At 44.7% G+C, this 24,328-nt stretch overlaps 1 protein-coding gene across 2 annotated transcripts in view; it reads right to left on the reverse strand.

Moving 5' to 3' along the window:
- LOC121442029 (regulator of G-protein signaling 5) overlaps positions 1-20,664 on the reverse strand; it is a 38,924-nt gene extending 18,260 nt beyond the window's left edge. For both annotated transcript variants that reach the window (XM_041643463.1, XM_041643461.1), the window contains exon 1: positions 20,534-20,664. In XM_041643463.1, coding sequence (XP_041499397.1) covers positions 20,534-20,577 — 44 coding nt within the window. In that variant the 5' untranslated portion in view covers positions 20,578-20,664. The remainder of the gene's footprint in view (positions 1-20,533) is intronic.
- Between the last annotated feature and the right edge of the window lie 3,664 nt (positions 20,665-24,328).

Consider the following 24,328-nt stretch of genomic DNA (forward strand, 5'->3'; position numbering starts at 1 on the left):
GGTTTATCTTCTCTCTGCATTATCTGATAAAGAGTCCCCGCCTCTTGGCCTCCATATACCTTTTCCTTTGCACATAAGGAGAGATAATAGCAAATGCCGACCTCGACACATCACACCCACCAACACTTACATAAACACTAGTGGTCAGTGCTCATGTTTGGGGGCTTCCTATTCTTCCTCCCCCCCCCCCCCTTTTATGTCTTTGACCTTTTCTCATTTGCTTTATCTAAGCCATTTTCTTTTATAAGGTAGAAAGATACTGGTTTATAATCTCCTATGCACGAGTAATAGTCATGCATTAGAGGGTAGTTAGAACAAAGCAGTTGGGCATTTTTAATATATGCATTCATTCACTCACTCATTCATTCATTCATGCATACATGTCTTACTAATTTACAAACTATGTTTGATGTATTAGGTAGCACATAATAAACACACGAACACCCATAGACCTTGTGGTCTTTGCTGTCCAGGTGCCTACAGCCCATTGAGATCTTACATTGGGCTTTCCAGAAGGGAACAGGCCCTGCAGAGGAAGTCCCAGTCCCCTTTAGGGAGAGTCCAGGGGACTTCTCAAGGGAAGCAGAGGTAGAGTTGGAGAATGGCCAGTCATCACCCAAATGAGCGAGACCTGCTGTGTTCCTCACAAACTGGGGGACATTCACCTGACTGGCCTTCACGGCAGAGAGAAGGCCCTGAATGAACCGCTGGCTCGTGAAATGTGACATCGAGATCAGACTGCTGAATTAAACGAGGCTGTCATGTCTCCTTCTTCCCAATGGAAGGGTGACAAGGGACACCATGCTGCACCTAGCCTGTGGCACACTTGGCATGAGTGTAAGAAAGAGTTAAAGGTGGAGAAAAGGCAATTCAAAGGCGTCCCCCAAACCCCAGGAATGTCTTCTCTATATCATTTGTTCAGTGGGTTTGGCTTTGTGTGTGTGTGGAGTGATCTAGAGAAGGGCTGTTTACATCAGCTATTTTTTAAAAAAAAAAAAATCACGTTTTGAGGCTGGGGATGAATCGCAGTTGGCTGGATGTTCACCTCCCATGGGAGAAGCCCTGGGTTTGACCTGCAGAGCCAGTTAAACTGCGTGTGGTGGCAAAGGTCTATAACCCCACCACTTAGGAGGCAAAGGCAGGTAGATGAGTAGTTTAGGCTTGCCCTTGGCTACACAGCCACCCTGAGATGTACAATACTCACTATATAAACACACACGTATATGTTTGTGTGTGTTTTCCCTTCTCAGAGCTGGTAACTATACCTGAATACCAGGTACTCTTTTCCTCTTGTTTGCCTCGGGAATGCAGGTGTGTGTGTGTGTGTGTGTGTGTGTGTGTGTGCAGTGTTCTTTGGAAAATACTGTTTGGGAAGCACTTCATTCCTGCCTTAAAATACAGGCTGATGGAGAGGACACTGGGAAGTTAGCGGGAAGTCACCTGACCTAATTATTCATTTGCAGCAACACAGAAAAGCATGATTATTATTGCATTTATGCTCACCAAGCGGTAATCGTTTAAAGTTGACAAATGATAGAGGCATAACCACTCTGAATACTGAGCATCTTAGAACAACAAAACAAACAGAAAGAACACAGAGTTGCTACACTGCTTGAGAGTTCCTGGAAAACGGCTTCACCTCGATTGCCTTCCTTCCCGTCAGGAGTCTCAGACAAGTGTGGGAATAGCACAAATCCACAGGAAAACCAAATTAGCTCAACCTTGCCGAATTAGCTCCCCCTCCACTTTAATGATAAACCTGAATGCATCTGACATCAATTTGGTTTCATAAGCATCTCTATCTGGAGAGGAAAACTTTCTAATTTGTTTACCTCGCCAGCCACAATCTCTCGCTTTCTTTGACTGCACACTAGGCATTTTTCCCAGGTTAAATTACATTAATGCTGATTAACAAGGAATGATTTATATCTTCTCTGGTCTACCTCCCCCCTCCTCTTGTTATCCTTTTGTGTTACAAGTGGGAAAAACAAAAACAAAAACTTGTTCTGAAATAAAATCAATTGGAAACGCCCAGCTGAGAGTTTAATTGCAGGCTCGGAGGAAGATAGTTCTAGAGATGAGTCACGTCAGTGACTTCAAGCTGCAACCAACGGTCTGAATAGTCGCTCCCGTGTGGGGACGCTGGCCAGGGGGTTGGAATCCCAAGTTCTAACCTTCAGAGGCAAGGCCAGCACCAGGTCTCCCTACAAACAGAAGCCGCTCAGCCTCTTTAGAAATAGAACTGCACTGGAGACAATGTGACTGAGAACCTATAGAGAAGCTCGGATTCTGGATGTTTCAAGGATTAAGATGGCGTTTCTGGCCCTGGTGATGTTTGGAACAGCTCCAAAGGGCACAATTGTACACCGTACAAACTATATTGTAGATGTTTTCTCTATCACTGAAAACATTGATGAGATATAAGGGGAAAAGTCTATGTGCCTTCTTGCTTCCTACAAAAAGCAATAAACACCCATGGAAATGCACAGACGCACCCCCCATGTTTGTTAGCAACCATCTTCAGCTATGCCCCCCCCCAACTCCCTGCGATCTTCTGAATATGACTGCTTCAAATCACATTCGACTAATTAGGTTCACTGGGGAGACATAAAGCCACCAGACGGCTGCAAGGACCACAAAATGACTGAGTTCGGTTTCTCCCTATAAAGTCGCTGGCGATAGAGAGGTGTGAGGCTTAGGAGGAAGGGTGGTGAGTGCTTGCCTAGCATGGGCAAGGGCCTGCATAGCTTTCCAGTCCTAAAAATAAGAACAAGAAAGTGGAGAGGGAGAAGAAAACAGGCAGGCAGGGCTTAAGTGGGGCACAGATCCAGTTATCCACATCGCTCACATAGGATATATTTTAAGGAGACGAGAAAGCTGAAAATAATGCAAGGCTACATCTGACTATGTTGAAGACACAGAGGGGCCTTTAGGGGCCCTGTGCTTGTAACGCATCTGGCAGTCACACACAGGTTTAATCCTAGACTCCAGACGCATTTCAAGTACATCCATGAAGAAAGACACTCTGCTGGAAGCTTGGGATGTGTAGAGCAGCATTTTCAACCCAGGTTTCCAAAAGCCTTGATCTATTATTGGATGGTTAAACTCAATGCAACCCAAATCTATGTTGCAGATGCCCCCTGCTGGTCACAAAGAGGCATGCGTCACAATGGCTGTGGGTTAAAGAACCTTGGATCTGGATCCTTTCCACAAAAGTGGAAAACTGTATGTTTCTTCCTTCCTAAAAAAGCGATAAATACCTACAGAAATGTGTACACAGACACACACACATCATATTTGTTATCTACCATCTTCACTTACCCCCCGACCCCTCCCAGAGTTCTTCAGAACATACTGCTTTAGTCATGATCAGCACTCAAAGTTTGGGTGAAGGCAGGGCCGGGCCACTGGAATAGGGAAAGACTCCCTCACTCTGGCATCTACTACTTCCACCTGGCTAAAAAGAAACCACCCATTGCACTTGCTTTAGCCATCTAATACAGAGTGGTACATTAAAATACATGCCCATCTTCTTACCTGATTTATGTCATTTCTATTTGGTACCTTAGGTAAATGACCTAGGATTAGTCTGCATAAAACAGCCCTCAGTGACAGAAGTGGGAGAAAGGTGGAGAACGACGGCAAGAGATATCCATGCTGTCATTGTTAAGGAACTGAGATGTGGCTGCATCAGTGACAGCTGTTTCCCAAGGCTCGTGTGGCTGGCTACATTATATGACACTCTGAACTATAAGATGGTTGGAAACATGGAATTGACAATGCCAGCTGTCACATATGGTATATTTATAGAAAACACATTTATCTCATACATCCTCCAAGCTCTTGCTATGGTCAACCATTTCCTGTCAGACTTAATAACAATCACTGCCGCTTTGTGTGCAAGCTCTTACCTCCGCTGTGCCCAGACTACTGTCATTCGGATGCCCTCACAGGCCAAGGCAACAAAGTGCTGGGGAGGGGCCCAGTGGATAAAGTACTCAGCTTGCAAGCATGAAGAATCCAGAAACGAGGTTTTAAAAAATGTAGGAACTGTGACATATATTTATAATCCCATTTCTGGACAGTGGGAGACAAGTAGGTCCTTAGGTCCTCACTGGACAGTCAGTCGGCCTAGCCTACTTTGCGGGTTACAGACCAGAGAGCGAGCCTATCTCAGAAAATAAAATAAATAAAACTCCAAGGGATGACAGCCAAGGTTGTCATCTGTGCAAATGTATATACACAAACACACACATACACACATGTAGGTAGTCAATATGACACTTGTTTAAATAAGCTTTTTCACAAGATCAGAGTGCCCATTAAAAAACAGGGCCATATGCAGTTTCTTCTTCTCCTCTCTTGCTTCTTTAACAGACTGATGAGCAGTATCTTTGCTTGGTGCCTTCGTGTTAGCTCATTACACTCTTGCCTGCTTCCGATTGCAACAGTGTGAGGTGGGTATAGAGTCACGGGGTACTTGCTCCAGTCAGAGATTCACTTCTCAGTGGTGATCAGCAAGCTCTTTAGAAAGTTCAGCTCCTGTGGGGCCATCTATAACGGTTCCCTCTGATCTGATCAAAATCACTGTACACAGAATGTTTGCTACAAATAATGGTCTCTCTCTGGTCACAGGAGTGAGGTTCGTGTGGACTGGTAAGCCTGTTGTGTTTACCTCGTACAAGGTAAACTGAGTCTGTAAAGATGCACCTCACCCTTCACTCCTAGGGATGGCGCCTGTGGCTTGACCCCTGCTTAGCCCCAGATCCCATCATTGACGCTGAGATTTTCCTTTGTCTAGTATCAACCACGAGGGCATCAGAATCTCAACTCTCCGACCCTGTTGTGGGCTAGTGAATCTTTCATACAAGGCGCAAGAGGAACACAAACAACTGGAACTTTGTTGATATTGTGGAATAAATTATATAAACACTTTTCATCAGCTCGTTAAGTGTTTGCTCAAAAAGTATGTGTTCAGTTTGGTTTCGTTGTAGCTACAGTGGTCTTGCTTGCAAGGTTATTGAGAAACAACCACCCACAACTAACAATTAATATAGTTGGTTCCTTACCAAAAACAACCTAGAATTGGTCTTGAATAGATCGCCTTATTTTCCAATAGTCACTTACTATCTGAGTGACTTTACACAAGCCGTGTAACCCTGGGGCTCAACAACTTGATCAGTAAAATGAGGATGAATTAGGAGATGTATAAGACGTTCCTGTGAGTACGTGAGAGATAATGACAGTGCAGGTTGGCCCAGTCCCTGGTACATAACTAGTATGCTGCGCATGCCAGCTATTGCTATTACTGCCATTGTGACCACTGTCACCATCATCTTCGCCATCAGCATCTCTACTTATTTAACATCTGTGCGCTCAGTACGAGTTCTCACTCCCAATATTCCTTTGACTTGGGGACTTGTAACCCTGAGCTTAAAAATCAATGATGATGGAGAACTGTATGCTATTTCCATATCTCTTCTCCATAAATCATTGAGAAAACACTACATAGCTTCTTCCCCATAGTGTTGAAGCCAGTGTTTGGGACACAGAAGTAAACAAAAAATAGAGGAGAGAGAAAAAAAAGAAGAGGAGAGAGAGAGAGAGAGAGAGAGAGAGAGAGAGAGAGAGAGAAAACTCCTCTGGACAAAAGGTCACAACACTGCCATTTAAGCCTCTAGAACTAGTCTGTCCCATCCCACCATAGCTGCATGTGTCTGCCCATTGTCACCCAGACCAGGACAAATGGGGGACTGCGGAGGTGGGGAGCAGAGGTGGGAGGATGGAGAGAACGATGTCTGTAGTGATTCTGAACCCAGAGCTGCAGAGCTTGAAGTTCAACTTAAGATGACACCTCCACCCAAGCAGCAGACCCTGGACAGACCACCAGAGCCTCTGGAGCTTCAAACAAGACCCTTAAAAATAACAGTGTCCATCTAAAATGATTCAAATGTCAGAATTTTATAAGTATAATTTTATAATGCTCTCGCGAAGGAGAGAGAGATCGCTCAAATTCAAACAGAAGGCTTTTGGGAGAATTTATGAACCATAACTGTGGGGAAACCATGGAAATAGTCAACAATAAATGTGGAGAAGTTTCCATTACCAAGAAAAGCCATCAAGGCAAGAGTAGCAGCCAGTTGCTTTGGATAACTGTGTCATGTGAACACCTGGATCCATCTCCATGACATCATAAGATACTTTCCAGATCTCCAGTCTGTTTCACGCTCACAAATAATACTCCAACCCCTGTTTAATCTCTGCCCTGCACTTGGCAGAAAAGAGATGTCTGCCTGTAATTGATGCAAACCCCATCTCAGATTACAGGACTGGAAGCAACCGTCTACATGTTGAACGGGTTGTTCCTTGAGAGAAGCCAAGTGGAACACTGAATCACTTTCCAGAAAGCTCGAACTCCTCAAAAGTTCCTTTTCCTTAAAGGAAAAAATGGGATAGCCTAGTGACCAAGGTCAGGCATGGCCACCTCAGACTTCTCAGCCCACCCACCGGGCTTTGGGTACTTTCTGAACCCTATTTACTTGATTTCTCATTGCCAACAAGAGCAATGGTACTTACCTAAGTATCTTTTGTGGTGGAGAGATGAGCTACTGCGTGTGAGGCATTTCTCTCAGTGCCTGGCACACTGACCACAGCACACCATAAGCCCCAGGGTTTATAATTTCTCATGCGATTACAGAAAGTCCTGTGCTAAGAAAGGAACACACGTAATTTAGACCCGGAACAAAAAGCCATGGGCAATAAAGGGAAACACATGGTGAGAGTCACTTTGCTGGGTAAGCTTGAATGAGATTTGACTTCTTTGCTCTAATCCAAACAGAGAGCAGGGAAGGGCAGGATGGAATAAAGGAAACAGGAGATAAGACTCCAGCTAACCGTCTAGCCATAGTAAGATTTTACAGTTGTAACATTCAACATCTTTGGCACATAAGTGAGAAAAGCAAAGACCCGTGATCTTCATGGCTGAGAGTAGCGCCATCATTACCCATCCTTCCACGCATTCCCAATGACCCATCTCAGCTGTAAGTACAACCACCTCATTCTCATAACCTGTACCCCCTGATCCTTATGGACTCTCTTCCTCATTCCAACAGCTGATTGTCTACATGTGTTGCTCCGTTTTCCAGAAAATTCTTTCAATGCGTCTTCCCTCCTCCACATTTCAATTTACCAGTTCTGAAGAACTGAACTACCGTGACATCTGACTCACTAGCCTTACCCTCCCCTTTCCACGCCACCCCCCCCCCCACGCCCTGCTTGGTCTATCCCAAACTCAAAACATCAGTTTCTGGCTGTCTATGTCTCTTGTTACCAGTCTTGTTTCCCGCTATCCCCCACAATTTCTTGCACACCAAGCACCTCCTTGACAGCTCGCAAGCTTTCCCCACAAATCCTCTACCACACACCAGTTTAGAATCCTTCTGATGTCATTCCTTCCTCCAAACTCTGCTACCCCTTGAGCCTATCCACAGAGAGGGAAAAAGGAAGTGGAGTCACAGCCCATGGCTGTGTCTTCTATTCTACCTTCCACCATCCGGCAGCGTCCCTTCCCATGTTACTAAAGAACACAACTCACTTCACGTAACAAAATGGTGATGGAGCCCCATGATGAGGATGCTAAACTATCCATGAGGTGCAGACAGCAGCTTTTTGGTGCAGAGTAAATATTTGATAAACATGTGTGTTATTACAAGTGCTGCCCCTACCATAGCATTGTATACACAGAATCCATACATTCATTCTGTACTGATCTATATGTCAGACTTCAGCGAAACAAGGCTGTCTGTCATGGTCTCTGTGGGACGATAGGCAGGCATTGAACAAGGAGATGGAATAGGCACAGTAGGTATGTGTGCTTTACAATTAGGTAAGCTTCTTTCAGACAGTCTCTACCTCGTCACATGCGCAATCCCGAAAGCATGGAGAATGAGGTAATATTGTCTTCATTGATGCTGCTTTTTCTAAGACCTCAGGGGGCTGCCCAGCACACTGCAGCCATGCTGTGACATCTCTCCTCTTGAGATGTTGCTTTAGTTTGTATTTTTACAATAGCATTGTTTTTCCCAAGCTCTGTCCACTCTCTACTAAATGATTCTCATGGAAATTGGGACATTTCCCAAGATTTTATTGTCTGTTTCTGACATACTTATTATTCCGGGTAGGTTACTGGGGGTAATAAAGAGACAGTGTAGGGACAAGACGGACAGGCCAGAAACAGCTTGCTTCCCTTTGACCTTCAATTTCCCATCTTATTCAAAATAGCGCTGGCAGGAACGCTGGACTTTTGGTAATTCAGTTCGGAGCTAGATAATGACGAGTGGGAAATGGCCCTCCAGTTGAGGAAGACAGATATTTGTGGAAATTTTGAGTTCCAAAGGTGGAAGGGTCAGCAAAGTTCCCACGAGAGCTTCTGTGGACAGTGGTGGTACCCACAACTGCCAAGCATTCTTTTATGTTCAATTACAGAGAGGCTCTGCAGACTAAACACTTGCTACTGCATGTGGCTCCTACTTTAAACTCATTTAGCATATCCTAAAGAAAAGATGAAAGAATAAATAAGGGGTATTAAAGAAGGAGAAAAGGAAAGAGAAGAAACAGAGAACACCAAGACCGAGATCTTACTAAACACCAATATGCATTCCATCACTTTGCTAACTCGGTGCCTTCTCTCACGATGCATTGTCAGAAAAATTACCTGAGAAATCAGAGGTCTTATTCAGTGTTTCTCTTTGCCTAATGACTAAAAATGGGTTGTTGAGAAAATAATGACACAGCAATGAGGACCAGAGGACTGTTTCTATTGCTGCAATTCGATTTCAAATCATCTTTCTCTTTCCCTGGAAAAGAAAATGTTGAAACAGAAGCTTATAATTTCTCGGGTTTCCATTTTCAAGAATGATCTGTTGTTTCATAAGTTCATTTCTATAATAGTTTACTTGTCTGGCTTTAATGGAACAAAGGCTGTTTGTCATAGATTGTAATAGATACCATGGGAATACTTTATGATATTAATAAACATTTCTGGCTTCTGATAGCTTCCCCTTTACATGGAGACAAGAACGGGATGAGTTATTGGAATGCAGCCTTGACATGTGCTAGAAATCCTTGATTTGGAGCTAGCATACCATGCAGCAGAGCTGAGGTTTGTGGGGTTTACTTTCTGACTCTGAGCAGGTGTTTGTTAGTAAAATAGCGGCATGATGATGCCTACATCATATGATTGTTCTGAACATTTGATGCCAACTGAAGGTGAATCTGAGGATGCAGGTAAGATGTGAGGTTCTCCAGGCATGGTGGTTCATACCTGTGACCTCAGCACAAGAGAGATCAAGGCAATTGATCACAGGTGTGAAATCACCCTTGTCCCACCTCCCACCCCTAAGAGGTGGTATGAGCAATGGAAGGCAAAGCATTGTTGTGTGGGAGTTCAAAAGAAGCAGAATGGCTTTTCCTTGGCTGGGGAGCATTCTTCCAGAAGGACCAGTGTTTGAGGGTACATGATTTGGCAGAGACTGCATGCCAGAGGGGAGGTGGTATGTATGTTTTGTTTCGTTTTTTGGTCCCCAGAGATCTAAATCTCTTTTTTTCCTTGTCCTAACTCTTCAGAGATTCGTCCCAAACTTTCATGTGGAAACTTGCATTTTCCTAAAAATACTTCTTAAAGCTTTCAAAGCAATCAATGCATTCTGCACTACAGCATCCAAACACGGAAGACAGAAGAATAGGAACTCCCTGAAGCTGTTATTAACTTTTAGATCTGGGCTTGTTATGGAAACAGGGTCCAGAAACCAGATAGGCTGCCACAAGCCAGGAGACACAATGTTGACAAACATAGGTAAATATTACATCAGCCTTCAGGCTGAGAGCCTCCTCGAAATGAGGGACTTGAACCAGAATGATGGAAATCTAACATGTATTGCAAATGGTAAGTCAAGATTGATACAGAGCACACATGAGGAAAAAAAAGTCTAGAGATTTGGAGGAACGTGACCAGAGGGGCCTACGAGTGTCCCACAGCAAGAATGAGCAGCATCTTCTGGTTGGAAAAACATCTGTGTAAAGCCTTGAGAAGACATGGCCTGTGACTGAGATATTTCCACTGACAACGATGGACAACAGCCAGGAAGAAATAGGAACAGGTGTGAGGGTAGACTGAGTCACACTAAACTTCATTCCCACATCTCCTGTACGCAGACTAAAGAATGGCTCTTCAAGGAGCCCATCTTAGCTTGTAGGACCTGTGGATACCTTATGGGGCAGAAGTGATAAAGCTACAGTGGGCTCATTGTAGACCGGTCGTTGTACAAAGAAAGCAAAGGACCAGGTTCTTAAGGTGATGTGACAATGAGCAGAGATCCTACAAAATGGCTGGCTTTAAAGATGAAGGTCGGGCAGTATGCCAAAGAATGCAGGTCACCTCCTAATGCTATAAAAGACGAAGAAATGGGATCCATTTCAGACTTCTGACCTCTAGAACTGTGAGAATAAATGTGTATTGTTTCGAGAGCCCCAAACAAACTTATGGCAACTGTTACAACGGCAATAGGAAATGAATCCATCATCTCCCTTTTGCTTTTTAGGTATGGTTAACTGTATATAAAGGGAAGTTTAAAAGCCAGACTGAGCGTTCTCAGATCCAGAGAGATCTGATGCCTTGGGTCTTCAAGGGCACATGAACATAGTCCGCCCTTACTCCCAGCCAATACACACACACACACACACACACACACACACACACACACACCACAGGGAGGGGTGAGAATTTAAAACTTTAAAGGAAGAAATTAAGAAATTCAATGGATGAAAGAGACATTAAGAGGGTTAAAAACTAAGGTTCCAAGGTGACACCACCAGGAGTTGGGTGGATGAAAGCCCTGATCGTGTTTACCTAAGTTTAAGGAATTTATAGGACAGCAGCTAATGAAACCCTCACTACAGTTGCTTGAAGCAAAAGTCAAGATAAAGACCAATAAAGGGTCCCTAGGCTCAAGTCTCTGCTGAGGACCAAGTTTTGTTTGGTTTTTAACATCACTGGGTGAAAATGATCATAAAGATATGCTTCCAGAACTCCTTCATATGGGAGCTTCTTGCACCCTGGTACCCAATCTCCCTGGTGATGACCATTTCAGTTGGAAGAAGAACACAGACAATTAAGGGTTAGTTAAATAACCAAAGTTGACCTCTGTGTGGGCCTTCTGTGTTTCTTTTCCACTTACGGACACTGTATCTGACATAGAAATGGCTCTCCCTCCTGGGATTGTAAAACAGGTATTTAGATCTGATCTCTAAGCAATGCTGTGTATGTTCAATGGGAACCAATATGGTTGTCTCTGCTGGGACAGCCCGGAGTCAAAAGCATGTGTTGAGTGGAGAGACTGCCTATGGCTCTGTGGAAGATTTCCTGGCAGGAACCTTGGAATGGAGCTGGCCAGGAAGATTGAAGCTGGTGACCTTGAGGGTTGCAGACAGGTCTTGATGAGGGAGGTCACTGAGTCCTACCTGAAGACTTCTCACAGCAGGAGTTAGATGTGACACGCAGAGTTCACAGAAGAACTTGAGTAGAAACCTTAGCATGTGATTGGAAGGCTAAGGAGTAAACTCTCCAACATGTGGTGCTCAACATGGAATGGGCAGAGGGACAAGGGAAGTGAACTGGCAAACTGAAACACTGGTTTACGAAGGCAGGGCAGGGTGAGAAAAAGGCACGGAAGGGGGATCAGGCACCTTCTCTGTGCTCATGTTCAACATGAGATGGACTGGGTGCCCCTGCTACATATCCCTGTTCTGACAGTGGATCCGGGGAAGAGGAGGCAAGGGAGAAGGCTACATCAGTACCCTTTTTCTCTTTTACTAGATCACCTCACCACCACTACCCGCCCCCATGAGATCAGCACTATACAAGTGTTGGGTATTTACGATTGATTTCCAAAGACTTGATAGAGACCGCCTTCTCCCTAGTTAGCAGAACTGGAGTCAACAGTGAACGTGGCGGTGAAAATAACCCTCTAGTTGTGGGCCTGAAAGACAGCTCACTGGGTAAAGGCGACTGCTGCCAAGTTTAATGACTTGAGTTTCTGGGGTCTATGGGATAGATGAAACAGGAAAACTCTTATGGGACAGAGACCTTATCCGGTGGAAGTTGACTTTACCTCCAGACAGATAGCGTCAAAACTGCATTCAATTGCAGGGCACAGCTGTGAATTAAATATGGTTTCTCCTTTCCAAACTATAAAGCGTAATTTATCACCAAGAGTAACAGGCTGGGAGGTGATGAGGCCTTGAGTGGAAGGCTAAGTCATTGGTGGGACTAAGGCAGCTCTCTCCGGGGCTGGATTGGTGACTCTGAGCCTCAAGCCACACACAGCAGGACCACCCCCACCCAGGCTCCTGTTGACTCTTCCACAGGCACTTACTTGACATTTGCTCTGTCATTGGGCTGTGATTCAGTATGAGAAGCTAAGGGTCTGCTCTACAGAACTGTGAGTCTAAATAAATGTCCTTCTCTTACAAGCCACCCGGTCTCAGACATCCTATTATAGCACCAAACTCTCGACCAAGACACCCAATTACTGCCCACAGAAAGTGAATTTCTTAGTGTGGCCCTCACAAGTGGTGCCTGAAATGATGTAAAATAAAACTATGAAATAAAGAATCATCTATTTGTCAAAGATCAGAAAATAGTTTACCAGCTTATAATCATCTTTGACAAAGAAGTTATTCCCTAGAAATGGCTAGATTACACAGTGGATAATAGCACTTGCCGACATAACTGTAAGCCTGACCTTCATCTTCAGGACCCATGTGATAGAAGGAGAGAACAGAATCCCTCAAGTTGTCCTCTGGCCTTCATATGAGCACTGTAGCACACACACTTGCACACACACATACACACACCCCCCAAACAACACATATAAACATACATGTACACACAAATAAATGCAGTAAGAGGAAGTCACTTTTACTAAGTATAAATCTAAGTAAATCCCTGACTGCAACAAAAGATGTCTTTTATCAAAGTCATAAGAACACCATACAAGGATGTACGTATTCATCTATGTGTTCGAGTGGCATACTTGGGCTATACGTGGGGGATTCAGAAGCAGAAGTAAGATTCTAGAAATTTGTAATACAGAAAGGGCCAGATCACCATAGCAGACAATCCCCAAAAGGCATGTGGTTAGGTCTCACACTTCCACAGACCCAAGTATCCCTTGTAAACTACCACTTGAAACAAGCTGCCAGGATACAGGAAGCCACTTTTTAGACAGAACATCTTGAGTTTTTCCAAACTTCTTAAATCCTGTAGACGAGTGTCTCATCAAGAAACAGCTGTTCTGCACACACACAAATCAACAAAAGTCACAGCTTGACCAAAATAGCTGTCCACACTTCACTGCTAATAATAAACGCTTGGGGAGCGGGGCGCTTCATGCTGCCGCATGTAGTTTACTTCCTGCTCCATCTCCTCCTGTGACTCTAAGACAGTTCCCAGGGCTGTCTAGAATAGGGAGCTGAAGGGCTTTAGGTGAGGACTGGTCCAGATGAACTCCATGCTGCTTGAGAAGTGGCTGGAGAGGCCATTGGAGTTGACAGGACACTAGTCTCAGTCTCGTTTGCTATTCCTGAAGAAGTGAACCTGCTCTAGAAGCTGCCGTCTGGAGGCTTCCAAAGCTGTTTGACTAATCCCTTACGCCCTGAAGCATTTCCTTTTTTTTTTTATTTAAATTTATTTATTTATTAAGGATTTCTGCCTCGTCCCCACAACCGCTTCCCATTTCCCTCCCCCTCCCCCGATCAAGTCCCCCCTCCCTCATCTGCTTGAAGAGCAATCAGGGTTCCCTGACCTGTGGGAAGCCCAAGGACTGCCCACCTCTATCCAGGTCTCGTAAGGTGAGCATCCAAACTGCCTAGGCTCCCACAAAGCCAGTACGTGCAGTAGGATCAAAAACCCACTACAATTGTTCTTGAATTCTCAGTATTCCTCATTGTCCGCTATGTTCAGCTAGTCCGGATTTATCCCATGCTTTTTCAGACCTAGGCCAGCTGGCCTTGGTGAGATCCCAATAGAACATCCCCATTGTCTTAGTGTGTGGGTGCACCCCTCGTGGTCCTGAGTTCCTTGCTCGTGCTCCGTCTCCTTCTGCTCCTGATTTGGACCTTGAGATTTCTGTCCGGTGCTCCCGTGTGGGTCTCTGTCTCTGTCTCCTTTCATCGCCTGATGAAGGTTAATATTCATGAGGATGCCTATGTGTTTGTCTTTGGATTCACCTTCTTATTTAGCTTCTCTAGGAACATGAATTATAAGCTCAATGTCCTTTATTTATGGCTAGAAACCAAATATGAGTGAGAATAGATCCATATCTATCACCATGCACAAAACTCAAGTCCAAATGGATTAAAGACCTCAATATCAGTCCGAACACACTGAACCTGATAGAAGAGAAAGTGGGAAGTACTCTACAGCACATGGGCACAGGAGACCACTTCCTACGTATAACCCCAGCAGCACAGACACTAAGGGCATCATTGAATAAATGGGACTTCCTGAGGCTGAGAAGCTTCTGTAAAGCAAAGGACACTGTCACTAAGACAAAAAGGCAACCCACTGACTGGGAGAATATCTTCACCAACCCTGCAACTGACAAAGGTTTGATCTCCAAAATATATAAAGAACTGAAGCATTTCCTTTTTAAAGGAAAAGTACCTACTTAGCTTGCCTTACCTGGGTAGAGCAGCAGTAGAATACCTTGCCAGGAAACACCCTGTGGATGTTCTAGGACCTCTAAGACCAGGTGAACAGGCCAAAGCTGCACATGAGGCTGCAGTGTTAACTAGGCATGCTTCCGACCTTCAGACTGATTAGATCCACTGATGTTCCAGAAAAGACTCAACCCCCCTCCGCAGTCCTGTGTGTGGGGGGGGGGGGGTGCATGCACCCATCTGTGTATATAGATATGTGTGTGGCCAGGTGTGTGTACACAGATGTGTGGGTGCACATGTGTGTATACAGGTGTGTGTGTGCAGGTACAGGTGAACCTCCAGTATATAACCCCATCAATGCTCATGCAATAAATATTAATTAAACTACATGGGTCACACATACACACATGCGTACCCACAAAACAAACAAACTACATGGAAATAAGAATGAGACTTGTTGGGTAGAACACAAGGTTCAATCAGATTGGGAAGAAGATGAGAGAGGGTAACAGAGGGATTATAATCAATACACATAATATACACTTAGGAGCTATTTTTTTAAATTCTAGGTTATACATATCTCAATGGACAGGAACACATCTAGTATAATATAATTGCTACAGCTTTTAAATATATGACTAGATTTAGGTACAGAAAATAATTAAATTAAAATGAAAAAATTAGTAATACATGAAGTCTGAATTCAGAATAGCAAGGTAGTTGGGGGAGAAGGCATATAGAGGAACATGCTTGATCAGGGTGAAAAGAATTATAAAGGAACATGCATGATCAAGGAGAGAAGAAATGTACAAGAACATGAATGACCAGGGAGAGAAGAATTACAGAGGAACATTCATGATCAGGGTGAGAAGGAGAATACAGGAACATGCATGATCAAGGAGAGAAGAAATGTACAAGAACATGAATGACCAGGGAGAGAAGAATTATAGAGGAACATGCATGATCAGGGTGATAAGGAGAATACAGGAACATACATGATCAAGTCTTTCAAGAATGAGTCTAGAGGGTGCCCAGAACTGCCCTGTGCCTATTAAACTTCAAGATTATCGTTCAGGATCCCTGCCTGCTCCCTATCTAGAAACTCTTTTTAGAATATAACATAGCTTCCTAAAGTATACCTGCAAATATTGTGTTAGGTAATGGAGGGGAGTTGTTTATGAGATCTAAGAACGCTAATCTCAAATGTGTCAAGTTTTGGATCCTAATTCAAACAGAACAACTGCAAAATGGTCACTAAGCGTCTGCATGTTTACTGGGTTAAGGAGTTCTACTGTTGATTCCTGAATAAGAATCGTAGTTTTTAATGTGTTTTCTAATGTTTTATACGGGGCTCACGGTGTGTTTTTTAAAAAGGAGGAACATGAAGAATGCTTCAGGAAGGTGAACAACTGTGCAGGAAATAAATGTTTATCAGACTTTGACACCTAACTGACTAATACAGTGTTTCCCGGCTGCCTCCAGAGATTCTCAGTAGGGTCTACCAGTGATGCCTGCCACCTTGTGAGTTTTGTTTCTTTTCTTTCTTGTGCCATTTCTTTCCAACAAGATAGATACTCATTTTCAGAGGAGGAATGAGGCTCAAAGACAGCCAGTGCTTTCCAGCTCCTACAGAAAGGAATCCAGAGGACAGCTGTGGTCTCTGGTCTTTCCATGTCCCATTCCAGGGCTAACACAGAGGCAGAGAGACTGCAAAGCCACCCCTCCTGCCCTTTTTGCTGCTAGTTTGTCTCCCCAGCCACTTTCTGAGACAGTCAGGCGTTTGCTGTCCTTATCCTCGGGCAACTGGACTCTGTCTTTAAAATATGGTCCAAATCCCACGTTATCTGAGAACTGATTGAAACTTTAAAGGAAAAAGAGAGACAGGAACCCATTATTGGCTGGCCTCCATTCACATCCTGCTTCCTGTTGCTAATGATTGATTTTGCCTGAATTAATTAAAGTTTCACTCCTTTTCTCTCTGGTCAGCAAGACAAGCCATTAACACTGGCCCAAGAAACAAACTTTATTTTATTATCATCCATCCGCTATACTTTGAGTTCTTACTAGAAAAGGAGAAAGAGATTAGACAACCTTCCAAGGACCCTTCCCGACTAAGCTTCTGGGCCCTGAGAGCCCGTGATACAGCATAAACCAGACTAAATGAGGAAAAGGGGGTGTTAACAACAGAGGGAAGAGAAGCCACTGGAGGAGGTGTGACAGTGGCTCCAGGAGAAGCATCCCAAGTTGTGAAGTTTCTTAATGGCCAAGAGCCAAAGGCTTGCCATCCTTGAAGACAAACCATCCCCTGCTTACCAAGTGATTTCTGCCTCTAGTATAGAAACACTGGGTTTCTTTTCACCTTGCCTTTTCCACCCCCTTCCCTCACCCCTACAGGAAACCCTCATTACCTCAGTATTTAGAAGCATGGTCTTTTCTCCCATTGTGACCTAACATGTCACTACTAATGTCTGTTCTTCCCCATCCCCGTGGAAAGCAGAGAAAAGCGCAGGTTGACTATGGGCAGACCTGTCTCCAGCGACTCTTGATTACTGAAGAACCTTTTCAGGAAAATATTTATCAAGAGCCTACTATGTACCAAATGCTGACTGTCTGTTTTGAATTCTTCTAGGCAAATAAAGAAAAAGAATCTTGTTCCAAGCAAATATCTTCAGTTCTCAGAGTCAAGAAGTTTGGGTGAGCCCAGGCATTTTTAATCTGTTCTGATACTATAACAAAATACCTGAGGCTTCCAGGTCTGCAGCATCTGCAGATTTTAAAGCATGGTCCTTGTATCAACTTGGACCTAGTAAGGACCTCATTACAGATGGGATAATGTTCTAAGAGGAAGAACCCACGCAGTGAGTGGAGGGCTCCCATTAGAAACACCCACTAAGCCCTACTATGGCTTGTATCTTAAATGTCTCCACAAAGATCCAACGATTCAAAGCTTGGTCTATAGGAGGTGCTGATGGGAGGTGGTAGACTCTCTAAGAGGCAGGACCTAGGGAGTCAGTGGTGGTGTGTCCTCTCAGTGGGGTGGGAGACCACTCTTGCAGCTTTTCTTTGTTACATGGGAACGAGGTGAGCAGTTTTGCTCTCCCGTGCACTCTGTTTTGCAACTCCCAAAGCAGCATAGCCAGCTGATTGTGGCTTGGAACCTCCAAAAGCAGGAGCCAAAGGAAACCCTTTCTCTTTGTAAGCTGATCTTCTCAGGTCATTTGTTATGGTGATAGAAAACTACCCCAGCACCACCGAAGCTCGTAAATATCATACGACACTGTTAGACAGTCTCCGACATACTCCTCCAAGGGGCACAAACCAAATCCAAATTACAGAATGGTGAGTGAAGTGTGCTACCTAGGAGGCTATGCCAAAGATGAGTGAAAACTTGGGGGTTTCCTTCCTTACCTGCCTGAGACTTGGTACAGATTGCATTAACATTGGCCCAACTTTCTGTTACATTCACATCTGCACAGGCAGCTGTTGCCTTGGCCTTGAAGGCATTCCTCAGATCCCTTCCTCCTACTTATATCTGCCTGGCTCTTCTGCCCTGTAAGATTAGTTGAAGCATCATTTTCTTAACTCCCTGTGAAGTCCTCTCCAATGATCGAAAACTCTAAGGCCCACCCGGATCCCCACTTTCTACTTCTAGTACTTGGTAGTTTATTCCTCTCCACTGGACTATAGCATTCAGTAATATGCATCCTCATTTGCCTTCCTACAGGGATGGGGACGCAGTCCTGTGTGCAGGGTATGGCTTGTTGTAGGGATAAGTCCCGCCCCTTAGGGGGCGTGTTCGCCTCGGGCAGCGCTTGCTTCTGCTTTCCTGGTCTCCACTCGCCAAACATTAGCCAGAGGCGAACACGCCCCCTAAGGGACGGGACTTATCCCTACAGCTTGTCATCATCTAAGGAGTGTACACAGGCTTGAAATACCTGAAAATGTTTCATTAGGAAGAATCCACAGTTTCTCGGCAACCTCCTCCAACATTATTAGCTTACTGCATTCTTAACATTACGAATTCTGCAAAATGCTCAATTATGTCACTAGCCTATCCACCACAGTGGGCTTCAAACGTATACATTTTCAGTAAGACTAACATTAACCCCCAGGTAGAAATAAAGGGGATAAATAATAAATGTGAATATAAATAAATTCTAAAGTTGATAATGAATCTAACACATGACAGTAATAGAAATAACTGAAAAAAATCCCATCACTGTATCTCTGTAAACATTGTGCTTTGCATAAGAACAGAGGGCAAGATGAGAAGCAATGTCAAGATGCCCGAACTCCTGCAGGCTGACACAGTAGTGGCATCAACTGTGATGAAGGAAGATAGCTCAACTGCAGATACCAAGTGGGCTGAAGGCATCCACCATCCTGTGCAGTCAATGTGCGACTCTCACAGCTAAAGAGAAAAGCAAGATGCATCACCTGCTCTTCAAAGAAGTCGGGCTGCTTCGCAGCTCTCCACGTGCTGCCTATTTCTGGAGCTTTCTACAGAGGAGGTGGAGGTGAGAGGGAGCAAAGCAATCAATAGTTCTGAGCCCCGGAACCCACCCCGCACCCTCCACCCCTCCCAATCCACACCTCTCAATCCACACCCCCACCCCTGCCCAACGAATAACGGGCTACTGAGTTACCAGCCAGCTCCTACACACTCCACTGCTACTGGCTTCTCCTATGTTCACCAGTTTAAAAACAGTGTGCTTCTGACTCCGGGGAATACGCTGTAATGCCTTAGCTTATTTTCAATCACTTCAAATTTATTGCTGTGATGGAAAGCACCAAGGAAAATGTTAAGTTCTAAAAAGGCAAACGTTCTTGATGCCCACTAAACAATGTGACCGTCTCAGACAAACATCACCACTGCCCTCAGGAACAGAAGGAAGCTGTATGACAGTCATTTTTACTTCCTTTAATGACTGAGGGTCAACATACATCTAACCAGACCCATTTCCTAAAAGAGCAGAACCCGGCTTCCCACTCAGATCACAGGGCTACAATGTCATTTTTAGTAAGATGTTTATTTTGGATGTAGAATTCTTTGCAGACTAGATAGTACAGTCCAGGACAACTATGTGTCTGAGAACTTTAGGTAATAAGCAAACCTTGTATCTCAGGAGCTTGTCTTTTGCCAGCAACCCAACTACTTCTATCTAATGAGGTTAAGGTTCTGGGGAAAATGAGAAGCTCCCTCTGTCCCACTGCAAACCCGGCAGAGGCTGCAGTTCCGATTTCTAGCTGTGAATAAAGGTCATTCCTCCCACAGTTCTATTGTGTCAGACTTTCTTCTGAGCACTGCACACATGAGCACTTACTGGGTTCCCCACACCAGCCTGTGAAGTAGACAGGTAGGCTGCCTCCCTCTACAGATATACAAAGCGAGGGGTTAAGGAAAGGGCTCAAAGCTACACAAGTCATAAGTAGGGGAGCCAGAATTCAAACCCAGATAATTTTATGCTTTGATGTTGAAAGCTACCTTTTAAACACACAGAGAGAAAGGGAGAGAGAGAGAGAGAGAGAGAGAGAGAGAGAGAGAGAAGACACACACACACACACCTACAGAGTAGGCATCTTCTGGAAGGAAATGACACTGTGTACTAACTGACCCATGAATTCTCTCCTGTTGGATCTCCAGCGCAGATTTTTTTCCAAATCTCTGTACTACTACAGATGTGTGGATGCTAAATCTATCACCAACCAGCTGCTTCATCCCCGTGACCTCATCCCACGGTGCCTCGGGGCATCCCCCCTTGAGTAAAGGAGCACCACATCTTTATCTCCTACACAGAAGGAGTTCGGGTCTCACCTTTCCAGGCACGAGTGCGGCAGCGCTGCCAGTCCCTTACACATTTTGGCAAGTGGTTTGGGTCCTCAGTCTTGAACGCGAACTTCTCAACAGCCGAACAGGTCTCTGGAAACTTCCACACTGTCTGGGGCAGCCTTTCCCTCTGAGGAATATATACAGGCTCTCTCACAGCTCCGTGGCTCTGAGGACCAATCCGGAGCTCTGGAGAAATTGTGGGCTGGAGCACAGATGCAAGTTGCCTGAGGTGGGGGCTGGGAGGCCTCCCTGGCTGCAGGCACTGCTGGGGCGGGCTTCTGGCTGCTTCTGTTACTACAGCCTGTTGTTTGTTTAGTCAGGGCTAAATTGGACCCTAACTTGTGATGAGACCATTAGTGCACAAAGTCTGCAATCCCAGGCTGTCCACAACGGTGATGTGGAACCACTTCCCAGCTGTCACAGGTCAGGGGATACATCACTGAACTCACCTTTCTCTCACAAAGGAAGAAACGGTGCTCCTTTTCATGGTGGAGAGAATGTGTACCTGAGAATCCCATGTGCTGGGCACTTGGATGGATGTTAGGAATTCGGAGTTAAAAGGACCAGCCCAGGCTCTACAGCAAGGATGTTGGTGCAGGTGTGAGCTACAGAGGCAGGCCAGATTCAGGGGTTATGGAGCCAAACTAATAGTGAAAAGCAGAGAAGGGAGATTTGTTCACTGTGGCCCTGGAAAGACTGACAAAGAGATGATTCTCATTGTCATCTGCCTGACGTGAGGGTAGGGTTCAAACACAGCAGGGGATTCACATAACTAGTCAAGCAGGGTTATTCCCTGCCCACCTGTGTACAGCTCTGTTCTTTCTCTCTCTCTCTCAATCTCTCTCTCTCTCTCTCTCTCTCTCTCTCTCTGTCTGTCTCTCTCTGTGTCTGTCTCTCTCTCTCTCTCTCTCTCTCTCTCTCTCTCTCTCTCTCTCTCTCCCAGGTCAGTCTGCTGTGAGGTTAAGGTCATTGCACAAGCTGCAAATCTTTCTCCAGGAGACAAATTCCTGTTCCGGATGCCCCCAGGGCTTCAGCCATTTCCTCTCCCAGCAGGAGAATGCCAGAGGGGGGTCTAATTGCTTAGAGTCCTTTGTTTCAACAGTCTGACAACCAACAAGCCTCTCCTTGAAATGTCTGTTCCTGGGAGGTAGATGGATTACATTCCCCACTCTTTGCTTTAACTCCTCATTCTTGAGGTGAAATATGCCTGTGATTGAAAACAAAATCGTGTAAAGACTACAAGCAGGATTCAAGGTCAAAATACACCACCATAGTACCAGGTTCTGTGCTAGGAACCATTTCTGCATAACTCTTGGGTTTAGTTTCTTTCCCAAGGCTAGAGCAAGCAGCTCAATCCTGTTGGTTTGAAAAAAGGCCTGGCTGTGAAACCTAGGCTGACCTCAAACTGTTGTTCCTCCTGCTTCAGCCTCCCAAACCGTGGGTTTACACGCAGCCGCAACTCTGGCCAGCGTGACTCCATTTCAATCCCGACAGTATTCATCCTTGTCTCTGCACAGTGTCCTCTGAGGACATGATTAAGCACCTGATGGTTTGTTTTCTACTGACCCTGGTAACTGTATAAGCTGACAACATGACCGCTCTATGGTATGGTTAAGGGGGAAGCTTTCATTGTAGATATGAGAGAGAAACAGGCAGGGGCATCTGGAAGAGCCCAGAGCAGGAGGAGAAAAATGTAGACTAAATGTGGCCAGCAGGTTTTACCTGGCCACGAGAGACAGTGGTACAGAGCAGAGCAGAGAGCGAGAGAGGAACATCCAGGAGGAAGAACACTGGAGAGCAGAGAGAAGGGGAGGGAGAAGAGGGAGACAGAGAAGACGAGGGAGAGCCTGAGAGGAGTAGATGGACAGAGCCAGCATACCACAAATAGCAGTGTTAAAAGGAGAATGAGTAGCTGGGAGGGGAGAGGAGACCTGGTGGGGGGGGGGGGGGTAAGGGTAAGGGAGGAGGTAAGAAGAGCTAGGACACTAACAATGGGCTTCGGAATGTGTGACACATTTTTGTGATACCAAGAAAGCCTGGAGGCCAGCATGAGCTAATTGGTACCACAGACAGCCCTTTGTCCCTTCTGCTTTTTGGAATTTGGGGAAATGGAGTTTTCTTTGGACCTGATAGTAGCCAGGGTCACATTTGTCATGATTGGTCTCATTTGATCCTATGCTGGACAGGAGGAATGATAGATAATAAGGGGTTAGTGGCAGTAAACCCTTTAGGCACATTTTTAATTGAGCTCAAAGACGTATAGAAGGAGTAGCTCTTAGATTAGGGGTACCTAGGGTGCTTTCTCTTTGCTCTGTGGGTAATGTCTTACTACCCTAAAAATGTTGTTTGGGTTCTCTTTTCAGAGAACTACTGTAGAATTCTGACAGCTATAAAGCTTCACAGAAAAAATAACCAACAAGAATTATACTAATTCAAAAATGAAGTGTAGAAGCATGGCCTGTGGGTTATGAGGAGCTCCACAATGAGGAAGACCACACAAGATTTGACTTTTAAAGTGCTCAGTTTATTCACACAAACATTCCTTATAATACCATGCTAATATACAAGTTAAACAGACATCTCACCAAGCAAGCAAGGAACAGTGGTTGGAGAGAAAATGCTGCTGCAGGTTTCACTGGGGAATGCCTCAGTGAGGAAGGTTCAGAAGCTTGCAAGCTCAACCCATGCCTGCTATGATGTCCTTCATCTATGACAGGCTGGGAGGATAGCATTGGTGGAGGTCCAGAAGGTCCTTGAAGAGTGTCCAGCCAGCAGCTAGCACTGCCAGGCTGGCATGTATGTGCCCAGTGATGGTGCTGGAAGTTCAATGGTCACTGAAGTCAGGGACACATGGACAGGCCTTTAGAAACACAGAGATCCCTTTTGCCACTGAGAATCAACACATAGACTACAAAAGCCATGTCTTGGGAGCAGAGTAGTGCAATCCTAGAGACCATTTCCAAAGTTTCAATTTCTGTATACATCACTGGGCAGTAGCTTTGTGTTATCGGGGTCCAAGGCTTGGGGCTGGTTCATTAACCTATCAATGTCACCTTGGGGTTAGTTACTTATAGCACATCTGCTATGGAATAATCCTCTTGTACACTGTAAAGCTATGTCACTCAAATTGATTTAATAAAATGTTGTTTAGCCAGTAGCCGGGCAGGAAGTATAGGTGGGGTGACCAATTTAAGGATGATGGGAAGGAGAAAGGCAGAGAGAGGAGTCACCAGCCAGATGCAGAGAGACCAGGAGATGAACATGCCATGATAATAAAGATACCACCACATGGATGAGAGTAAATCAGGAATATAAGTTAAGTTGAAATGTAAGAGTTAGCTAGTGATAAGCCTGAGCTATTGGCCAAGCATTTGTAATTAATATAAATGTCAGTGTGTTTATTAAGGAGCTGCTTGGGGGACAGAAACTTTGGACTTCAACTATAAAAGCCTAAACCCTGTCTCGAAAAACCAAAAAAAAAAAAAAGAAAGAAAGAAAGAAAGAAAACAAATATAAAAGCCTGTCTTGATCTTAGTTTATATCTGAGCTGTTCTGTGGCCATCCCTAAGCACATCAGATCTTGCCTCTGAGGCCTATCTCTTATCAGAGCTGCCTAGCGGCAAACTCCTATCTTACAAGCATAACATTATTACATGTCACACAAAATGGTTTTACTTATGTTTTTAACATTATGTTTCACTTATGTTTCCAACAGTGACTCACAGACTTAGAAAAATCCAGTGTCTACCAATCCATACAAGACTTGCATAGTACTAGAAG

The sequence above is a fragment of the Microtus oregoni genome, unplaced genomic scaffold, assembly GCF_018167655.1.
Source record: "Microtus oregoni isolate MIOR12 unplaced genomic scaffold, Mior012 000086F_ref0000336, whole genome shotgun sequence".
Classification (NCBI taxonomy): domain Eukaryota; kingdom Metazoa; phylum Chordata; class Mammalia; order Rodentia; family Cricetidae; genus Microtus; species Microtus oregoni.